Here is a 20322-nt window from a genome sequence, read left to right as displayed (position 1 = left end):
TGTTCGATAAACGATAAATTGTAGAAGTCAAAGCTTTCTTCAAACGTTGAATGTACAGCGCAATGTAGGTGTCATTGAGTTTCACACCAAACGGGTGAGATTAAATAGATTTCAGCTCAGAATATCAAAAATCCCGTACGTATATCAAAATTTTCCCGAAATGTGAGGCTACCATGAACACAATATTCATTTTATAAAGCACTTTTTAGCATCAAGTTATTCGACGCAACTGTTGGATCTATTACTATTGAAATCCAATATCAACCCCTTTGAAGGTCGGTATTCCAACTGGGGGAAATTTTCCGCAAGATTTTGGTCCGCATGAAATTTAAATGGAGTGGGATTTTGGACGTTCCGTGTCGAAATCCAAGCAATCACGCAGCAAGAAATACATGGAAGCAAAATCTTCTTAAAAGATTCCCAGGGTATAAGCAACAATCAATATTGAGATTTTTTGTGGTTCCAGTTTTGTTAGCTATGAACGGTCTTCGTCGTGTCAGTACGTAATCTATTGATACCCCCTTTAGAACAAAGTTTAGCACTGCTGTCATAGCAACATTTTCGTAAGTTGTTTTTTCTTTAAGGTGATTATACAATCAAGCCATGTGGTGAATTTTGAATTCACCACACGGTTCTCTACCCCTATGGTCAAAAGTTCAAATCTAGTGTAATAATTTTCGTATAATGCTGAAATTAAAGTCGATTATTAAGCATAAGTAAGCAAACGATCTACGAATGTTTTATCCCCGTGGGCGTTGTTGTTCTCTCATTTCGTGCTCTTGAAAAATCACTAGAAAAAGCACGTGGTTGCCAAGATGGCCGATTCTTGGCTTTGTTGTATAACCACCTTAAACAAAAACAATCCACACAAATGGAAGATAATTATATCTATGGTATAAGTCCAGTGTTGGTGGAATCATGTTCAAATCTCAAACATCAAAGCCTCATGCGCGAGTTAACTCGCTTGCGATCTGTAGGCAGAGCATTGCGCTTGAATTTTTGCACACAAAATCGCATCGTTTCGCTCATTTGCCGAAAAATGATTTCGCTCCAAAAAACGTCAAAACCCAATCGAAGAGTATTTTATTTATTTTATTAATACTAGATTTACTATCCATTGGTTTAAGCAAAGAAAGTTAATTTGATGAACACATCGAAAAAGAACACGTGGAAATCATGCAATGATGCAAATTGTGAGTCGAACATGAACGATTCTCTGGACCATGAACCGGGTGAGGTTTGACTCGCGCTTGATTTGAATCATGGATGAGATTTGAGAATTTGAGTCTTTCCAACACTGGTATAAGGCTTGAGTAAAACAAACTATAGAGATAATTTTGTCTAAATCACAGATGCACGTTTTAATCTTGATTTATATGATCCATATGATTGCCGTACAAAACGTTTGCTTCAGTCAAAATCGTATATTTAGAAAATCTATTATTTCCTTGAAAATACTGAGAAATAGTTAATTATCTATTTCGCGGGACATTATCTAGAAATATGTTAAATGCGGGACGTTTCGCGGGACGCTTTTCAGCGCGGGACAAATAGTGAAAATGCGGGACTGTCCCGCGAAACGCGGGACGTCTGGTCACATTACTGATGAGCAATTTGGTTTTCGCCATGGGCATTCAACCACTCATCAGTTATTAAGAGTTACGAACTTAATTCGGCTCAACAAATCTGAAGGATATTCGACTGGAGTTGCTCTTCTTGATATAGAGAAAGCATTTGACAGTGTTTGGCATGAAGGTTTGATTGTAAAATTGATGAATTTTAATTTTCCTCTGTACATCATTAAACTGATCCAAAATTATTTATCAGATCGCTCACTGCAGGTAAACTATCAGAATTCGAAATCTGATAGGTTACCTGTAAGAGCTGGTGTTCCCCAAGGCAGCATACAGCATACCATATTGTATAACATTTTTACTTCTGACTTACTTGATTTACCACCAGGGTGTCAAAAATCTTTGTTTGCAGATGACACGGGCCTTTCAGTCAAAGGGCGAAGCCTTTGTGTCATTTGTAGTAGATTGCAAAAAAGTTTGGATATTTTCTCCACTAACTTGCAAAATTGGAAAATTTCACCGAATGCTTCCAAAACTCTGCTTATAATTTTCCCATAATAGTTCATAATAGGGAAGAAGAACGTCCCAAAACGGGACATGAAAATCAAATGAAGTGTCGACTATAGGGAAGCAATTTCCTATTATGGACCCCCAGGGGGTCTACTATAGGGCGAATTCAGTTAGACTTTAAAATGTTAATTTCAACGAATAACGTCGTGTATTTGGGTGTTTTATGTATGTATCGTAAAGAGAGGATGCAAAGTTTGTTATTAGATATCAAACAGAGTTAATATGTTGAAAATTTCTAAGCCTAATGACAGGAAGAGCAAAATTCCGCTACTAGGGGGCAGGCTTGTAAAATGTCATCTGCATGTCATTTGACTAATTTGCTCATAACTTTCTTTAGAAGCAAAATTTCTTCCATAATTTTGAATGTACGCTTGAGTAGGGTTATATTTTTGTCCAAGGGTACATTGCTCTAAGTATAACATCAAAGGCTGGAGAGTGAAAACTCTCCAAAATGTCACGTGTCATTTGACATAATGTCATTTGAATGACATTTTGCCTCCCACGCCCCAGATTACATATTTACAGCAAAGTCCCGTTAGACAAAGTTGTAGGCCCATTTAACCGCTATAAGTTCGTCATACAACATGAATTGATAGCTACCTTCTGAAACAAGTTCTGGGAAAATTATACAAACGAATGCAAATGACATTTTACAACACTGCTAGGGGGTTCACTATTGGCCATTTTACCCTAGTATTTAAACCAGCAAACGAAAACCATAAAAGAACAGTGCGAGTTGAGTTCTTCTAAAAGCATAGAGTCACGAAAGAAAAAGGAGTGGAAATATAAGCTTGATATAACTATTTAATATTACAGAACAACCAGGCAAGGCAATACAAAATTTTACTTTAATCTATTTTTCCTTTGTGTTCAAAAGCCCTCCACAGTACGGTACAGCCAGGGCTGTTCCCTGCGCATTCGCCGTTGCGTCTGTATGTGTTTTATCTCACTTTGACGTTCTAATATCATCGTGTGGTTTATTTCCATGAAACGCATGAAACAGATATGCATTCCTTTGCAGAAAGGTATTTGATTAATAGACCACTGGATGTACATCTATCAACCATCCAGTGGCTATCAGAAGTATAAGAGGGACAACGTGTAGGTCGAATATTGCATCATTTGAATATTCACATTTTTTAGGTAAATTAATTGTAATATTTGTCTCTGATCTTCGAGGAAGCTCAAACTTAAAGGTCAGTATTGAATACAGCTATGAGCTAAAATAGCACAACTAGCTGTAAGGTAGCTTTTAAGCCAAATATTGTTGTGAGTTAACTTGTGACGATAGTTTCTCGTACCAAAAGCTGTGACGAATCAAATTCAATTGTTTCCAATTCATATTGATAAGCCCTGTTAGTGATAGAACGATGTTGTTGATGTTTGTTTGGTTTGTGTTGTGCTAATCAGAATGCAATAATCGAATCCCTTCGACTTTCATCACCCTGGCAACTAACGTGAATGGAAAGCAAACGAAATGCTAATCTCCACAAAAGCACGTGCTTGGACCATACCGTATGCTCGTTCGAGTTTCAATGTTGTTATTTTGATAATAAGATGAAAACAAATTTATTATTCTCGTGTTTCTTGTGCTATATATCGTCTGATGACGAACAGTGAAGAAAGCAACATGAAAATATGCGTATGGCGACTGATTGAATCGTGGAAAAAGTTCGATGCAAATAAATAATCAGTGAACAAATACCGCAAGTTGTTGATCGATTGACATTGAAAGTCTTCCAGTTACATAGATGATGTGAGCTGACGTAAAAAATACAAATAATATGTAGTGGATCGGTGACTGATCAGTTTACATCAAAGGACCGAATTTTAATTCATTAAAAACAATATAAGACGACGCCAACAATGCGTATCTATACGAGTGTCTAGAATAGGAATGAAATGAGTTCATATTTCAACTGGCCATCGAAGAGGCAGTAGCAGAAATTTGTCAGATTACAGACCTGCAACTGAACGGAAAAGTACTATTCTTGTTCATTATATACAATTCCGGTACGCCACAACCAGGAAAACTGAAGGAGACTCCGAAGAAACCGAGAAGACTCGGTAAAATTGATGTCGACCTAAAGCATTAATTTGACTATAAGCCAATCCTTCGACGTTTATTTAGAATGGAAGAAACTCGGAGCAACAACATACCCCATACGCTAGGAGAACAGAATGAACAGTTGATTCACAAGTAAAAGATTGTTAATGTCGTTCTTGTTCGCGTGATTAACATCTAGGTTACTTAGACTTGGCAGCCAAATTACTGGTATCTACTACAAGTGTCAAACCGATGTTGGTGATAAAACCTAACATGCACTACAACATGATGCATAAATGATGGCCAATTGAAGTTTGTTGAAGCATAATTAGGCCAAAAAATTCAAATGAAATAGGACTATCGAGTCAGAAAGATAAATTTTCAAAATCAGTATGAAGAGTCAGGATTCACATCAGCATTCAGAACATTAAAAAGGGCGAATTTACTGCACAATTATATAAATTTGCAACCGCACAGCAAACTGCTTATGAAACACCGTCGTTTGATAACAATCCTACATTTTTGTTTTTTTCCACAATCCCCAGCAGAGATCCTCCACTTGCATGTGCACCCAAGTAGACCTTTAAGACAAAACATTGCAAAAGTAAACTAAAAATTTTCACAATTCACATGCGGATTTGAACTTTTATGTTATCAACTGAATTAAACTGAAAAAAAAACCAGTTCATAGCTGTTTTAAGACGTTTTGAAAGAAGGTAGGACAGGCTTAAATTGATAAGCAACCCCATTCACTTCTACTGGAAAATTGATTCAGATTCAATTTCGTAAGAACAATCATGCTATCACTAACAATCGGACGTAGTAATTATATTTAGTAGCTAGAAGAATAATTTTTCAAAAAATATTTATGTGTAACTGTTTGAAGATTCTGATTTTTTTTAAACTAAAATTGTGCGAGTCAGTGAATGTGAAATATATTTTGAATGCTAGAACAGTTTACACTAATTCGAGCATTTATGTGTCATGTCGGCTTATGCTAAGATATTGTCCATAAAATCATCAAGGACGGAAGCTTACTTTTTATCTTATATCACAGAGAAACAGACATACCACTCGAGATTATTCCATCGTTTACCGATTTATCGATCAATTAAAATAATCATTAGTTGGCTAATTGGCCGACCGACGCGCCGTGCACTAATCGGTTTTGTTCGAGTTTGACGTTTGCTCACTATCGCCACCTGGTTCCTTTTTTTACTTGAATTAATTTATTTACAGATTTTTGCTATTTGCTGTTTTCGTATTTAAAGTGGTTGGTCATTGATTTTAATGGCCAATGTATACTAGCGTTTACAATAATAATTTGATAACCAAAGTTGGAACAAGCGCCCTAATCGTAGGTTGATCGGAAGCCAACCAACGGTCGCTGTCGAGGGTCAAGCGAAGGTAATTGGCCTCATTGGCCCATTCCACTGTCGTGTCATTGAGGGTGATTTTACAATCCTCAGGCGGAACATGTTTGGGAAGACAGCAGAACAGGTTGAACAGCGAGGATACCGAGGAATCTGCCCTGGAATGTCCTCGCCGACAGATAGTTGTTGATGTTTTTTACACCAGGAAGCTAGGAAGATTGTGGCGTTGTAGTTTGTACACCAGGCCATCATGCCAAACATTGGCGAACGCCTTCTCGACATCGAGTAAGGTCATGGCAGAGGCTTTTAAACCAAACTTGTTCCGTCTGAGGACGTTGGTAACTCGGATCAGTTGGTGTACGGTTGTTCAACCACGTTGAAAGCCACTGTTCCTCGTGCAATATATTGTCGCGATCAACAACTTTGACAACTCTGAGAGAGGGGTAACGAGACGATATTTTTTGGGAATGGAAGCATCCTTTCCAGGCTTCCAGATTGGGATGACTTCTGCTGACTTCCAGAACGATGAGAAATAGCTGATTTTGATAACTCAGCTTAATATACTTTTGGTCGTTTTAGCGGTTAAAATATCAAAATCTTCCAGTTATTGCGCAATCACTTTACTTTCTCCAACATGTAAGCCCAATGAAAATAAATACTATCTATTCTCATCGATGTAAGCCTTTTGAAAAGATCATTTTAAGTACAATGATGCTTCATCTTCTTCTTATTGGCATTACATTTCCCACTGGGACATTACCGCCTCGCAGCTTAGTGTTCATTAAGCGCTTCCTCAGTTGTTAGCTGCGAAGTTTCTAAGCCGAGTTACCATTTTTGCATACGTATGTCACGAAGCTAATACAATCGTGATACATTTCGCTACTACAATGATTTCCATCCCGAAAATTTCCTAGATCGGACCGGGAATCGAACCAAGCCACCTTCCGCATGGTCTTGCTTTGTTAAGGAATTCCCTCTCCCCCCCTGATGCTTCATATTAACGAGAATTCAATTTTTTCTAGTGAGCTTTTTCAAGAGTTATGAATTTAATTCGAACTCACAAATCTAAAGGATATTCGACTGGAGTGACTTTTATCGATGTAGACATGTAGAGAAAGCATTAGTGATTAGACAGTGTTTGGTAATAAGGTTTGATGAATTTTAATTTTTCTCGAATGGCATACCATAACTCGGCATATATTTTGCAATGTTGTACTTAATTATAAATTAATAAACACCTTAATAAAGCAAAAAAAAAGGTTCCAATTGATTGGTTGAACGAAGTTAAATATTTATGCAATAAATTCCCAACGTTTGGATGCAGATTGCAGATGCAGAAGGCGCTACTGGTTATGCTTTTCACTTTGATATATTAAAAACGGACAGACAATCCTTTCAGAAAAGTTAGGAATTTTCCATTACATCTTCAATAACCTACCTGTGAGGAAATATACAAAAAAACTTTCCATTCGAACAAAATCACTACTCGAACTATTGGAAGCCTTTCTCATCTATTCAACTACCGCTTTCATCAATCACGCCCATAATGTTGATCATATTCAAAACATCTGCAAAATAACGACGTACCTGAATCGCATCGATACAAAATCATTACTAAATCCGATTGCCTGTGATATGTACGTACACTCAAGTTCTGAAATTGTTTCCCAGCGAGATTAGGCTAACCGGATTGAACCGATTCCGCCACAAAACTCGTGGTGCCAGTGCCAAACACGAGCCAAAAACTGCCGAGCTCTTTGTACGCATTTCCGATCGTTCCGATTAGCGGAGGAGGGATGGCGGTCAGTGTGAGCGCCATGTTCCTCGAAAAGGCCCTACTGCTGGTGACGACAATGACCGGTGCTGGTGCTACTACGGCAGCGAAAACAATAATAACGACGAGCGTCACAGTGCAGCACCAGCGCCATCAACAGCCTCGACGGTTCGAAGCTAAATTGGAACATCCTGCGAGTGAAGGATTCAGTACAGCACGAGAAGCGCAACCGAACGGAAGTGTTAGTTTTAAAGTGATCCGTGATACCAGCTGGAGCAAGGGACTGTTGTTAAGTGGCGGGAGAATTGCGAGAAAAAATTGTTGCAAGTTTGATAGCTTAGTCGGTGGGTTACCGCATCGGAGAGGCAATATGGTGCACACGAAGAAGACCACCAACGGAAGTTTGGCCATCGATCAGAATGGAGGACACATTTTATCGCTTGACAGGCACTATCATACCGACACCAAGGACAGGTGAGCGAAGTGTGACTAGCCTCCCTAGTTAAAGAGCAATTTGTGTTGTGTGTTTGTGTTATTTGGTTAACGGTTTTTGAAAAAAAAACATCATTTTTGGAGCAATCGTCAAAGTTATTTTTTTTAGGAAATTATGCGAAGTTCATGGTAATGCTTGTTGTGTTCTTGGGTTTTTATTTAAAAAATTCACTTTACACTTTTGTTTTCTCTTACTTCTATAATGCACATTTAAATCTATTAGCATGCTTAATTCTATTGTCTATTTTCCATGGCAGCAAAAGCAACACTACAAAAAATTGGGAATTTTCCGTTGATAATCATAAATTGCCATGGAATTTTGTCTATTACTTTCTGCTTTTTCTTTATGAAGAACACATTTAATTTCTGGAAATTGAACTCATTTTTTTTTCAATTCTAACATACTAACTTAATAAATTGCTGGTTTATTCTTATAGAATTGCAAATAGATATATTTTTTGAAAGATCTAATTCGAGCTCATACAGCTTAAATATTTTACAATTCAAAAGATAATAAGTAAGTGAGTAATTTTGAACGTTGTGGTGTTTTGTTGGGATTCCAGAATATATTCTTGTAGCACACGTTCAGACTTTATGTTTACCGTTACAAAATTCAAATGTTTCTAGCAATAGTTTTAAGAACAATATCGATAAACGAGTAAGTGAAACGGTCTATGGCTACCGCTTCTGCCTCATACGCAGGAGGTCGTGGGTTCAATCCCAAGCTCTTTTTATTTTTCTAGTTTGCAGTTTTCTTTATATTTTTCATGTTCTACCAATCACTAGAACTGGAAATAGACTTTCATGCTGTTTCCATTTCATTATCACCTATACTGTTCTCTTGACTATACTACCAGTAACTGCTAGAATTTAAAATGAGCAAAAACCACGTTTCCTACAACAAATTAAAAACAAAAAACAGAAAATTCATCGCTTGCTTTCCTATTACATTGGCAACTCGTTAACCAAAACGAACTTCTCATTAACTTCTCGAACTTAAATCCATAAAAATTCTCGAATAAATTCCGCATGAACTCGTGGCAACTGCAGAGGTATATTTGGCTTGCAGTAGGCGAGTGATCGAATTATTATTCCCCTTCCCCTACATTGATTTGCATTCTGATGTGGCAAGCGCCAGTGCGACCTAACAAATGAGATCGCCAGTACTTGTACATTGAAGATGAGTTCTAGTCCCAAGTAAACATCTGTTGGTTCTCTGTGTAAGAAGAGGTGATCTGGTCATAATGGAGTTTCATTTCAGCCACGGACGGTCAATCAAGCTCAAGCTCAGCTCAATGTCGTGAAACAAGTAGTGTGGGATTCGGGTTGCTGATCGCTGAAAATTTTCACACCCCAGCTTGTTGCTTTTCTTGTAGATATGACATATGTAAAAATAATTATCACGTATCACGTATATCACGGCAATTCTTCGGATAAGTTTAATTGAAAAATTATGCGTCGTTCAAGAATGTCGTTACAGGTTTTAGGGGGGAGGGGGTCTAAGATTTTGTGACAGTACATTTGCAAGGTATACAAAAAAGCGTGACAGAGGGGGGAGGGGGGTCTGATAGCTCAAAAAGTAGTAGACGTCATATTAGAATCGCCCCTTATTGAAACAGTGTAAAATCCGCTGCCATTATACCTATACCTAACATATTCTATTTCCTAACCTCACCGTGTTCATGACGTTCTAGATCTTCGTAAGGCATTGATTATCCATGCTCGATATTTTTCCCTAATAGGGAAGTCAATTTCAAGCAATTTTTCTGAAGTCAGTGTTCACTTTTATCCATCGTGTGATTTTATACATTCATTTTCCTGTTGGGGTCATCTATGACCCTGTGCGCCTGAAAGGGTTAAGGTGGAGGCGATTTATCGACTTTCAGTGGCAGTGTGAAATCGACCTCAAGAGACTGAATATCGTATGCTGGTCGATGATGTGCTTATTATGAACTGAACTCGTCTTATGGCAAGTGAAGACTTTTCACTAAAAGCTCAAAACAATTACCTTGATTTAGAGTAGGTACATGACCCTTGTCTCTGCTCGATAAATATTGATGTTATATTGATTCTTTGTGTGTTCCCTGTCCGTCGCATTTCCCATCAAAATGTAAACTTCTTTTCGTTGCCTCCCGTTACAGATAAATGCCATAATCCATCATCAAATAAATCAACAACATTCAACAATAATTTTGGAACCATAAAAGCCTTCTTTTCTTATTGTGTATTTGTAATCCATAATCTCGAGTTAGCCGCGATTACATCGCAATTACCCAAACTAATTTTAGTTGTAAGTAAAATCTGTAAAATAAATTATATAAAAAAAAAGCAAAAGTGTCCAGTTCCGTAACGCCAATTGAGCCTTCCAAATGAACGCAAAATTAAAAAAAAAGTGCTGGTTTATGTGAGAAACATTTATTTATTATCAGACTAAGGCCGGAGTGGCCTGTGCTGCACATAAAAGACTTCTCCATTCAGCTCGGTCCATGGCTGCATTTCGCCAACCACGCAGTCTGCGGAGGGTCCGCAAATCGTCCTCCACCTGATCGATCCACCTTGCCCGCTGTGCACCTCGCCTTCTTCTCTGCTGGTATCGTTATCGGCGGTCACCAGTGAGCCCAAGTACACGAATTCTTCAACCACCTCGATTTCGTCACCACCGATAGAAACTCGTGGTGGGTGGCTTAAATTGACCTCTCTTGAGCCTCTTCCTATCATGTACTTCGTCTTCGACGTGTTGATGACTAGTCCAATCCGTTTAGCTTCGCTTTTCAGTCTGATGTAGGCTTCCTCCATCCTCTCAAAGTTACGTGCCATGATATCAATGTCGTCGGCGAAACCAAATAACTGGACGGACTTCGTGAAAATCGTACCACTCGTGTCAATCCCTGCCCTTCGTATTACTCCCTCCAAAGCGATGTTGAATAGCAGACACGAAAGACCATCACGTTGCCGTAACCCTCTACGCGTTTCGAAGGGACTCGAGAATGCCCCTGAAACTCGAACTACGCACATCACCCGATCCATCGTCGCCTTGATCAACCGTATCAGTTTATCCAGAAATCCGTTTTCGTGCATTAGCTGCCATAGCATAGAAAACATAAAAAGGCCAATATTCCAAACATGTGAAAAATACTAGCGCTTAAAAAAATTGCACTTGAATAATCTGAAATATCTCTGCTATCCAGTGGTTTGAACATGCATTGATTTGAAATTATAAAGAAAGACGTGGGCTCAGTAACAAGATTGATTTAATAATGAATACATTCTCAGTTGTTGGTTGGGCCTAAACAACATCTCGGCAACCTTCGATTCAACTCTTCATCCCCTCTCAATTGATGGTCTCCAATCCAATCTGCGTCCTCAACCCATTAGTATATGCGCACCATGCAATCCTAATTTGATTGAATACGAGATGTTCAAATTATTCCAAACGTTCTCAAGTTCAACTCTAGTTATCTAGCACATCAACCATGGCTTTTACAATGTTCTCATCGTCGGCAGAAACCCAATTCGGTCCAATATGCACATGACCATCATGCAAACATAATTTTCTTGGAAACAAGATGTTTAAGATGCTCCAAAACGTTCTCGAGTTCAACCCAATTTATCCACCGGATCAACCAAGGCTTTTGCAATGTCCTCTACATCAGCGGTTCTCAACCTTTTTCTTGAGAGGTACCCTTCGAATTTTTGCATTAATTTAGGTACCCCCTCTCAAAAGTAGGCTTAGAAACCTCTTGAAAAAAATAATTCCTAGCCCTTTGAAGGGAAGCTCCTTTCAGCTTTTGAATCCCTTTAAAGTAGGTTTCCGCGCCTTAATTAAAGGATTCTGAGCCTCTTGTAGATAGGCTTCCGAGGCTCTTGAAGACGATTTTCGAGTCACATAAAAGGAGGCTTCCTTTGCATATTGAAAGGAGGCTTCCTTTGCATCTTGAGCCTCTTGAAAAAAGAATTCTGAGCCTCCTGAAAAACGAATTCCGAGCTTCTTGAAAGGAGGCTTCCGAACCTCTTGAAAAGAGGCCTGAGAGCCTCACGAAAGGAGCCTTTCGAGCATCTTACAAAGAGGCTTCAGAGCTTCTGAGCCTCTTGAAACAAGGCTTCTGAGCCTCTTGAAAGAAGGAGGCATCTGAGTCTCTTGAAAGGCGGCTTACAAGTCTCTTGAAAGAAGGCTTCCAAGCCAGTTGAATGGATCTTGAAAGGAGGCTTCCGAGCCTCTTGAAAGGATCTTGAAAGGAGGCTTCCGAGCCTCATGAAAAGAGGCTTTTGAGCCTCTAGAAAAGAAGGCTTTGAACTGCTTGAAAGGAGGCTTCCAAGCCTTTTGAAAGAAGACTTCCGAGCCTCTTGAAAGAAGGCTTCCGAGCCTCTTGAAAGGAGGCTTCTGAGCCTCTTGGAAGGAGGCTTTTGAGCCTCTTGGAAGGAGGCTTTTGAGCCTCTTGGAAGATGGCTTCTGAGCCTCTTGAAAGGATGTTTTTGAGCCTCTTGAAAGGAGGCTTCTGAGCCTCTTGAAAGGAGGTTTCTGGGCCTCTTGAAAGGAGGTTTCCGAACCTCTTGAAAAGAGGCTTCCGAACCTCTTGAAAGGATCTTGAAAGGAGGTTTCCGAGCCTCTTGCCAGCCTCTTGAAAGAAGGCTTTTGAGCCTCTAGAGAAGGAGGCTTTTGAGCCTCTAGAAAAGAAGGTTTTTGAGCTTCCTGAAAGAAGGCTTCCGAACCTCTTGAAAGGAGGCTTCTGAGCCTGTTGGAAGGAGGCTTTTGAGCCTCTTGAAAGGAGGTTTCTTAGCCTCTTTAAAAGAGGTTTCCGAACTTTTTGAAAGAAGGTTTTGAAAGGATCTTGAAAGGAGGCTTCCGAGCCTCATGAAAGGAGGCTTTTGAGCCTCTAGAAAAGAAGGCTTTGAGCTGCTTGAAAGGAGGCTTCCGAGCCTCTCGAAAGAAGGCTTCCGAGCCTCTTGAAAGGATGTTTTTGAGCCTCTTGAAAGGAGGTTTCTGAGCCTCTTGCCAGCCTCTTGAAAGAAGGCTTTTGAGCCTCTAGAGAAAGAGGATTCCGAGCCTCTAGAAAAGTAGGTTTTCTATTTTCCTGAAAGAAGGCTTCCGAGCCTCTTGAAAGGAGGCTTCTGAGCCTCTTGGAAGGAGGCTTTTGAGCCTCTTGAAAGGATGTTTTTGAGCCTCTTGAAAGGAGGCTTCTGAGCCTCTTGAAAGGAGGTTTCTGAGCCTCTTGAAAAGAGGCTTCCGAACCTCTTGAAAGGATCTTGAAAGGAGGTTTCCGAGCCTCTTGCCAGCCTCTTGAAGGAAGGCTTTTGAGCCTCTAGAGAAGGAGGCTTTGAGTTGCTTGAAAGGAGGCTTCCGAGCCTCTCGAAAGAAGGCTTCCGAGCCTCTTGAAAGGATGTTTATGAGCCTCTTGAAAGGAGGTTTCTGAGCCTCTTGCCAGCCTCTTGAAAGAAGGCTTTTGAGCCTCTAGAGAAGGAGGATTCCGAGCCTCTAGAAAAGTAGGTTTTCTATTTTCCTGAAAGAAGGCTACCTAGCCTCTTGAAAGGAGGCTTCTGAGCCTCTTGGAAGGAGGCTTTTGAGCCTCTCGAAAGGAAGCTTCTGAGCCTCTTGAAAGGAGGTTTCTGGGCCTCTTGAAAAGAGGCTTCCGAACCTCTTGAAAGGATCTTGAAAGGAGGTTTCCGAGCCTCTTGCCAGCCTCTTGAAGGAAAGCTTTTGAGCCTCTAGAGAAGGAGGCTTTTGAGCCTCTAGAAAAGAAGGTTTTTGAGCTTCCTGAAAGAAGGCTTCCGAACCTCTTGAAAGGAGGCTTCTGAGCCTCTTGGAAGGAGGCTTTTGAGCCTCTTGGAAGGATGTTTTTGAGCCTCTTGAAAGGAGGCTTCTGAGCCTCTTGAAAGGAGGTTTCTGTGCCTCTTGAAAAGAGGCTTCCGAACCTCTTGAAAGGATCTTGAAAGGAGGTTTCCGAGCCTCTTGCCAGCCTCTTGAAAGAAGGCTTGCAAGCCTCTAGAGAAGGAGGCTTTTGAACCTCTAGAAAAAAAGGTTTTTGAGCTTCCTGAAAGAAGGCTTCCGAACCTCTTGAAAGGAGGCTTCTGAGCCTGTTGGAAGGAGGCTTTTGAGCCTCTTGAAAGGATGTTTTTGAGCCTCTTGAAAGGAGGCTTCTGAGCCTCTTGAAAGGAGGTTTCTGAGCCTCTTGAAAAGAGGCTTCCGAACTTCTTGAAAGAAGGTTTCCGAGCCTCTTGAAAGAAGGCTTCCGAGCCTCTTGAAAGGATCTTGAAAGGAGGCTTCCGAGCCTCATGAAAGGAGGCTTTTGAGCCTCTAGAAAAGAAGGCTTTGAGCTGCTTGAAAGGAGGCTTCCGAGCCTCTCGAAAGAAGGCTTCCGAGCCTCTTGAAAGGATGTTTTTGAGCCTCTTGAAAGGAGGTTTCTGAGCCTCTTGCCAGCCTCTTGAAAGAAGGCTTTTGAGCCTCTAGAGAAGGAGGCTTCCGAGCCTCTAAAAAAATAAGCCTCTAGAGAAGGAGGCTTTTGAGCCTCTAGAAAAGAAGGTTTTTGAGCTTCTTGAAAGAAGGCTTCTGAACCTCTTGAAAGGAGGCATCTGAGCCTGTTGGAAGGAGGCTTTTGAGCCTCTTGAAATGATGTTTTTGAGTCTCTTGAAAGGAGGTTTCTGGGCCTCTTGAAAAGAGGCTTCCGAACTTCTTGAAAGAAGGTTTCCGAGCCTCTTGAAAGGAGGCTTCCGAGCCTCATGGAAGGAGGCTTTTGAGCCTCTAGAAAAGAAGGCTTTGAGCTGCTTGAAAGGAGGCTTCCGAGCCTCTCGAAAGAAGGCTTCCGAGCCTCTTGAAAGGATGTTTTTGAGCCTCTTGAAAGGAGGTTTCTGAGCCTCTTGCCAGCCTCTTGAAAGAAGGCTTTTGAGCCTCTAGAGAAGGAGGCTTTTGAGCCTCTAGAAAAGAAGGTTTTTGAGCTTCCTGAAAGAAGGTTTTTGAGCTTCCGAGCTGCTTGAAAGGAGGCTGCTGAGCCTCTTGTAAGGAGGCTTTTGAGCCTCTTGAAAGGATGTTTTTGAGTCTCTTGAAAGGAGGCTTCTGAGCCTCTTGAAAGGTTTCTGAGCCTCTTGATAAAACGCTTCCGAACCTCTTGAAAGGATCTTGAAAGAAGGCTTCCGAGCCTCTTGAAAGGATCTTGAAAGGAGGTTTCCGAGCCTCTTGCCAGCCTCTTGAAAGAAGGCTTTTGAGCCTCTAGAGAAGGAGGCTTTTGAGCCTCTAGAAAAGAAGGTTTTTGAGCTTCCTGAAAGAAGGCTTCCGAGCCTCTTGAAAGGAGGCTTCTGAGCCTCTTGGAAGGAGGCTTTTGAGCCTCTTGAAAGGATGTTTTTGAGCCTCTTGAAAGGAGGTTTCTGAGCCTCTTGAAAAGAGGCTTCCGAACCTCTTGAAAGGAGCCTTCTGAGCCTCTTGGAAAGCTTCTGGCTACTGAACAGAAAGCAAAAGAGCTTTAGTGAAAAAAAAATCATATTGTTCATTCGACGTTTTGTTCGTGTGATCTTTCGTTCCGTGCTGATTGATTTGACATTGTACTGATTGTGGAAGGCAGGATTCAATTGGGATTTATTGAACGCATTGCATATTATGTACAATATAAATTTTTGAAATTAAAAATACACAATTGTCAAAACTTTATCAATAAGTTTTGATTGGAATTGTAATACGTCCGCCATTACGCATTTTTGTCCGAGGTACCCCCTAGGGCTAGCGAAGGTACCCCCAGGGGTACATGTACCCCAGGTTGAGAACCGCTGCTCTACATCGATATGTACACAACCTGATTCCAGAAGCATATGCGCACCATGCAAACAAAATTTTCTTGAAAACGAGTTGTTCAAGGTACTCCAAAACGTTCTCAAGTTCAGCCCAAATTTTTTACAATATCAACAAAAGGCTTTTACAATGTTCTTCTTCTTCTTATTGGCATTACATCCTCACTCTGGGATCCCGCATCGCAGCTTAGTGTTCATTAAGCACTTCCACAGTTATTAACTGCTAGGTTTCTAAGCCAAGTTACCATTTTTGCATTCGTATATCATGAGGCTAGCACGATGATACTTTTATGCCCAGGGAAGTCGAGACAATTTCCAATCCGAAAATTGCCTAGACCGGCACCGGGATGGCCTTGCTTTGTAGCCGCGTGTCTTACCGCAAGACTAAGGAGGGCCCACAATGCAATGTTCTTATCGTCGGCATATACCCAATCCGGTCCAATAAGCACAGGCAGATCATGTAAATCCAATTTTCTTGAATACAAAATGTTGAAAGTTCAGCTCAAGGTATCTACCAGATCAATCAAGGCTTTTGTTGGGGCATAGAGGCACTGCGTTTACGGACTTGGATGATTACATCAAAGAATACGATAACCAAGATAATTAAGCCAACCATAAAGGCCTGCAATGACTAGGACAAGTGATGATTGAAGTCATATAAGGTCAACGGACCTACTAGGATATCATATCTAACATCATTTATAAGTTGGACCATTGGATTGATCAAATGATCTGAGCTTCAGGACGTTTTAAAGAAACAAAAAGAGTCTGGAGTACACTCGACCCTCGAGATGTGAAACAATCGATATCGAGATGTTGAACAGAAGTCCTTGGTAAATTGTTGGAAAGGAGCAACAGAGTAAACGAGATAATATTTTAGAATGGCATCATTTGTTTCCATGAGTCGACATCGAGTCCTAGAACGTCGACTGATGGAGGGTCCACTACAGCTTGTAAAAGACATCAGTGAAATCCCACTATCTCGATGGAACTACTGGGATGTTTTGTGACGCACGGATATATCATTCAGGACTTGGTTGATCGGGTAAGTCGAATGTTCTGAGCTCCAGGGCATTGTGAAGAACCAAACAGGCATGTACCAGCTTGTAAAAGTAATGAGTGAAATCCTGTAGGCTCAATGGATCTGTTGGGATGTTGAATGCATGAATACATCGTTCAGTAATCGGGTAGATCACATATATTGAACTCCAGAACTATTTGAAGAACCGAGTATCAGGTCTGTAGTGTCTTGTAAAAGTAATTAGTGACATCCTATCGGCTCTGAAGACTTGTCGGGATGTTCAGCGATGCACGAATACATCGTTCAGGACTTGGTTGATCGGGTAGATCGCATGTTCTAAACTTCAGTGCTTTCCGGAGGACCAAACAGGCCTGTACTAGCTTGTAAAAGTAATGAGTGAAATCATATCGGCTCAAAGGGTCTGTTGGGATGTCCAGCGATGCACGGATACATCGTTCAGGACTTGATTGATAGATCGCATGTTCTGAAGTCCAGGACGTTTTAAGGCCCTTAAATAGTTTGCGTTTATTCAAAACTCGATCAATGTATGTCTTATGATCACATAGAAATTTTGGACACATATTTCGCTTAGGACATTTTGTTTCTAGACACGTTTCCTGATACTTTCGAGGATCTGTACTCCAGAACAGATTAGACGGCCTAGGACATCCGAAAAAAATATTTCAACGCTTTTTCAGTTATGTTTACGCTAGTTTTGGCAGGATCCAGTGAAAATAACCTTGGATACACTTGGATCCCTTGAGAGCTTGAGTGCAAATCGATAACTAATATTGTTGGTCTTAAATCTCAGGTTGATATCTTTTACGTCGTTTCACGATTCAAAAATCAAAATCTATAGCAGAAAAATCTTACTGTGACTTCATATCGAAAACTATCTCTGCTGTAGTTAAGGGCAAAGGCAAATTGGAAACTAATAGTCTTATACAGTTTCGAAATCTACAGCAAAATGAAATAATAAAATGATGAAAAGATATAATCAACCATCACGAAAATCCGAATTTGAATACAAATCATGATTTCAATTTGATATCGACATCAAAATTACCACGCGACGTTTGTAACAGAAACACATCCAACCCCCATTGTTTTATGGTATCAAAACTGTGTATAATGTGAGAACATTCAGGGCGCACAACGGTCTGGCGCCACCCGCATGTTGTTCTTGGGTAAGAACTGCTTTTAGCGGATATCCTCACAATGTGCATATTATAACTGTAGATATTCCTTATTTCAAGCGACATTACCTAGTCGCAATTTTATGAAAATTATATCGTATAATTTTGCATGTAGAACGAGTATTCGTACTATGCATGCATGTTTTGACAATACATAATGTATTCTATCTTTCGTTTCATCGTTGTATAAATATTTTTAAAAAAAATTACATCGTTGTACAAATGTCGCCTATTGTTGAACGCACGTGAATTACTTATGGAAGTGTAACAATAAACGACAAAATTAGCCGTTCAACATTTGGCGGTTTCCCCTATAACATTTTAAAAATATTACATATTATTTTATATTGTCGTTTCATCTAACAGTTTATTGTATTGCCTGAGATCCGAGAAAGTGTGAAAAATTACTGTGATAGTGAATGATGATAATGAAATAAAGATGCCACAGATTGCATCATATTTGCAAATCAGACAACCACACCAGCCGTACTTGTGCTGAAGGAAATATGTGCTCCAGCCTGTGCAAAGTGCATGGTGAATGTGTTCTATTTATGGCTTGATAGAGGTAGCAATTTGCCTTAGTATTACATACCTATATACTAATTGTATGTGCACACCATTCAGCAAGGGCTCTCCTCTTTGTCTGGAGATGTGACCAGCTCAGCTTAGTTTAGTTCATCGGAGCACAATCGTAGAGCTAGTTTTTTCTTCTGTTTCGTAGCCCTAGTCAGAGGTTGGACAGTGATTGATCGAGAAGGTTTTATTCATTATAAAATTTTTATCAAATTTTCAGTTCGAATCAGATGGCCAAACTAATCGATGGAAAGCAAATTGCTGCGGATATCCGTATGGAACTCCGGGAGCAAATTGAAGAATGGATGAAACAAGGACACCGCGCACCCCATCTGACGGCCATCCTTATTGGAGAGGATCCTGCCAGTAGCACCTACGTTTCGAACAAGATGAAGGTCTGTTGGATTTGTCCAACCACTTGTTTCCTATATCCTTAACTGTTTTCGATATTTTCAGGCAGCCAAAGACGTCGGCATAACCAGTAAAACCGAACGTTATGGAGCGGACATAACTCAAGAGCATCTGCTCAAACGCATCGAAGAGCTGAACAGCGATGAGTCAGTCGACGGCATTCTGGTGCAGCTTCCCGTGCCGGGCCACATCAACGAGCGCAAGGTGTGCAACTCCGTGTCCTGCGATAAGGACGTAGACGGATTCAACGAGCGCAACATCGGACGGCTGTGCCTCGATATGAACACCCTCATTCCATGTACCCCCCTCGGAGTGCAAGAGCTAATCAAGCGAACCCAGATCGAGACGTTCGGCAAAAATGCGGTCGTCGTGGGACGGTCCAAGAATGTGGGTATGCCAATCGCCATGCTGCTGCACGCGGACGGTCGTAACGATACCTGCGCCATGGACGCCACCGTCACCATGTGTCACAGGTTTACACCCCCGGAGGAACTGGCACGGTTCTGTCGAACGGCGGACATTATCGTCACGGCTACGGGCGTACCTGGGCTCATCAAGGCCGACATGGTGAAAGAAGGAGCGGCGATAATTGATGTGGGAATTACCCGGGTAGAGGATCCCGTAACCGGCAAGAATAAGCTGGTGGGAGATGTGGACTTCGAAGGTACGTAACAGAAGGAATGAAATGGGAACCAGGTAATTCACGGTGGTTTTTGTCTCTTCCCTTTTTTAGAGGTACGTAAAGTGGCGGGCCACATTACGCCGGTGCCGGGAGGTGTCGGACCGATGACGGTTGCCATGCTGATGAAGAACACTTTCATTGCGGCTAAGAATTTGGCGCGCAAGAGAAGCGACACAAAATAAAAACGGCATGACAACGAGGGAGCATAGTAATAAGACACAACATAGGACGAGATTCTTATATTTAAATGTGTTTATAAGGCAGTATTTGAAGGAGTTTTTATTTTTGCTTAGGTCATGTAGTAAAAAAATACATACATAGAAATTTATAAGATGCATTTATCGTAAGTATAGAGGAGAATGATCTATTAGAAAATATAGCCTCATGTTATTCAAGCTGCTTTGTGCTGGTGAAATATGGCGATATAGTGATGACAACCTTTGCTTGATACACTATATAAGACACTGGCACTGTTTACTCTGGCCTACACATCCAGATCAATTTCTTGGAAGAATAATGGAAAATCATCTGTTGGTATGTTTACCAAAAACAGAAGCTGAATTATTGAATGGTTTGCTTTTTGTGGATCTGTTGTAGTACAGTACACCCGATTCTTTTTTCATACGGGGGATGCATTCCGTGTAAAAAAAGTTTTCAGTTCAAAATTTGAAAAACCGTCTAAAAAAGTTTTATGATTTCTCGACGAATAATGCAAAATGGAGCAACGGCAACGGCCGTGTACAGAGGGGTGACAACGGATTTTTTTCATATGGAGTTTGGCAAGTATGACAGTACCCTCTTTTTTGGCGCATAAATTTATACTCCAATGTCAAAAT

At 40.7% G+C, this 20322-nt stretch overlaps 1 protein-coding gene across 3 annotated transcripts; it reads left to right on the top strand.

Annotated features, from left to right (window-relative positions):
• The first annotated feature begins 3182 nt into the window (after positions 1-3182).
• LOC134225137 (bifunctional methylenetetrahydrofolate dehydrogenase/cyclohydrolase, mitochondrial) lies at positions 3183-19881 on the top strand. Of its 3 annotated transcripts, XM_062704968.1 has the most exons (5): positions 3187-3340; positions 7236-7812; positions 18614-18788; positions 18850-19468; positions 19538-19881. In XM_062704968.1, the coding sequence occupies exons 2-5, from the start codon at positions 7361-7363 to the stop codon at positions 19666-19668; spliced, it is 1377 nt and encodes a 458-aa protein (XP_062560952.1). In that variant the 5' UTR covers positions 3187-3340; positions 7236-7360; the 3' UTR covers positions 19669-19881. The 3 variants fall into 3 exon arrangements, with proteins under 3 accessions (XP_062560953.1, XP_062560952.1, XP_062560954.1); XM_062704969.1 differs by lacking the exon at positions 7236-7812 and having other exon boundaries at positions 3183-3340; XM_062704970.1 differs by lacking the exons at positions 3187-3340; positions 7236-7812 and adding an exon at positions 18414-18553.
• Positions 19882-20322: the final 441 nt, after the last annotated feature.

The sequence above is a fragment of the Armigeres subalbatus genome, chromosome 3 (assembly GCF_024139115.2).
Source record: "Armigeres subalbatus isolate Guangzhou_Male chromosome 3, GZ_Asu_2, whole genome shotgun sequence".
Taxonomy (NCBI): domain Eukaryota; kingdom Metazoa; phylum Arthropoda; class Insecta; order Diptera; family Culicidae; genus Armigeres; species Armigeres subalbatus.
The sequence above is the reverse complement of the archived record's forward strand: the minus strand, read 5'-3'. Positions and strand labels throughout refer to the sequence as shown.

Bases quoted from the DNA above. Each gene is read 5' to 3' on its own strand.
- LOC134225137 (XM_062704968.1), top strand. From the start codon at position 7,361: ATGGCGGTCAGTGTGAGCGCCATGTTCCTCGAAAAGGCCCTACTGCTG. The intron at 7,813-18,613 runs GTGAGCGAAGTG...TCAAATTTTCAG, and splicing joins CATACCGACACCAAGGACAG to TTCGAATCAGATGGCCAAAC. The intron at 19,469-19,537 runs GTACGTAACAGA...TCCCTTTTTTAG, and splicing joins GGGAGATGTGGACTTCGAAG to AGGTACGTAAAGTGGCGGGC.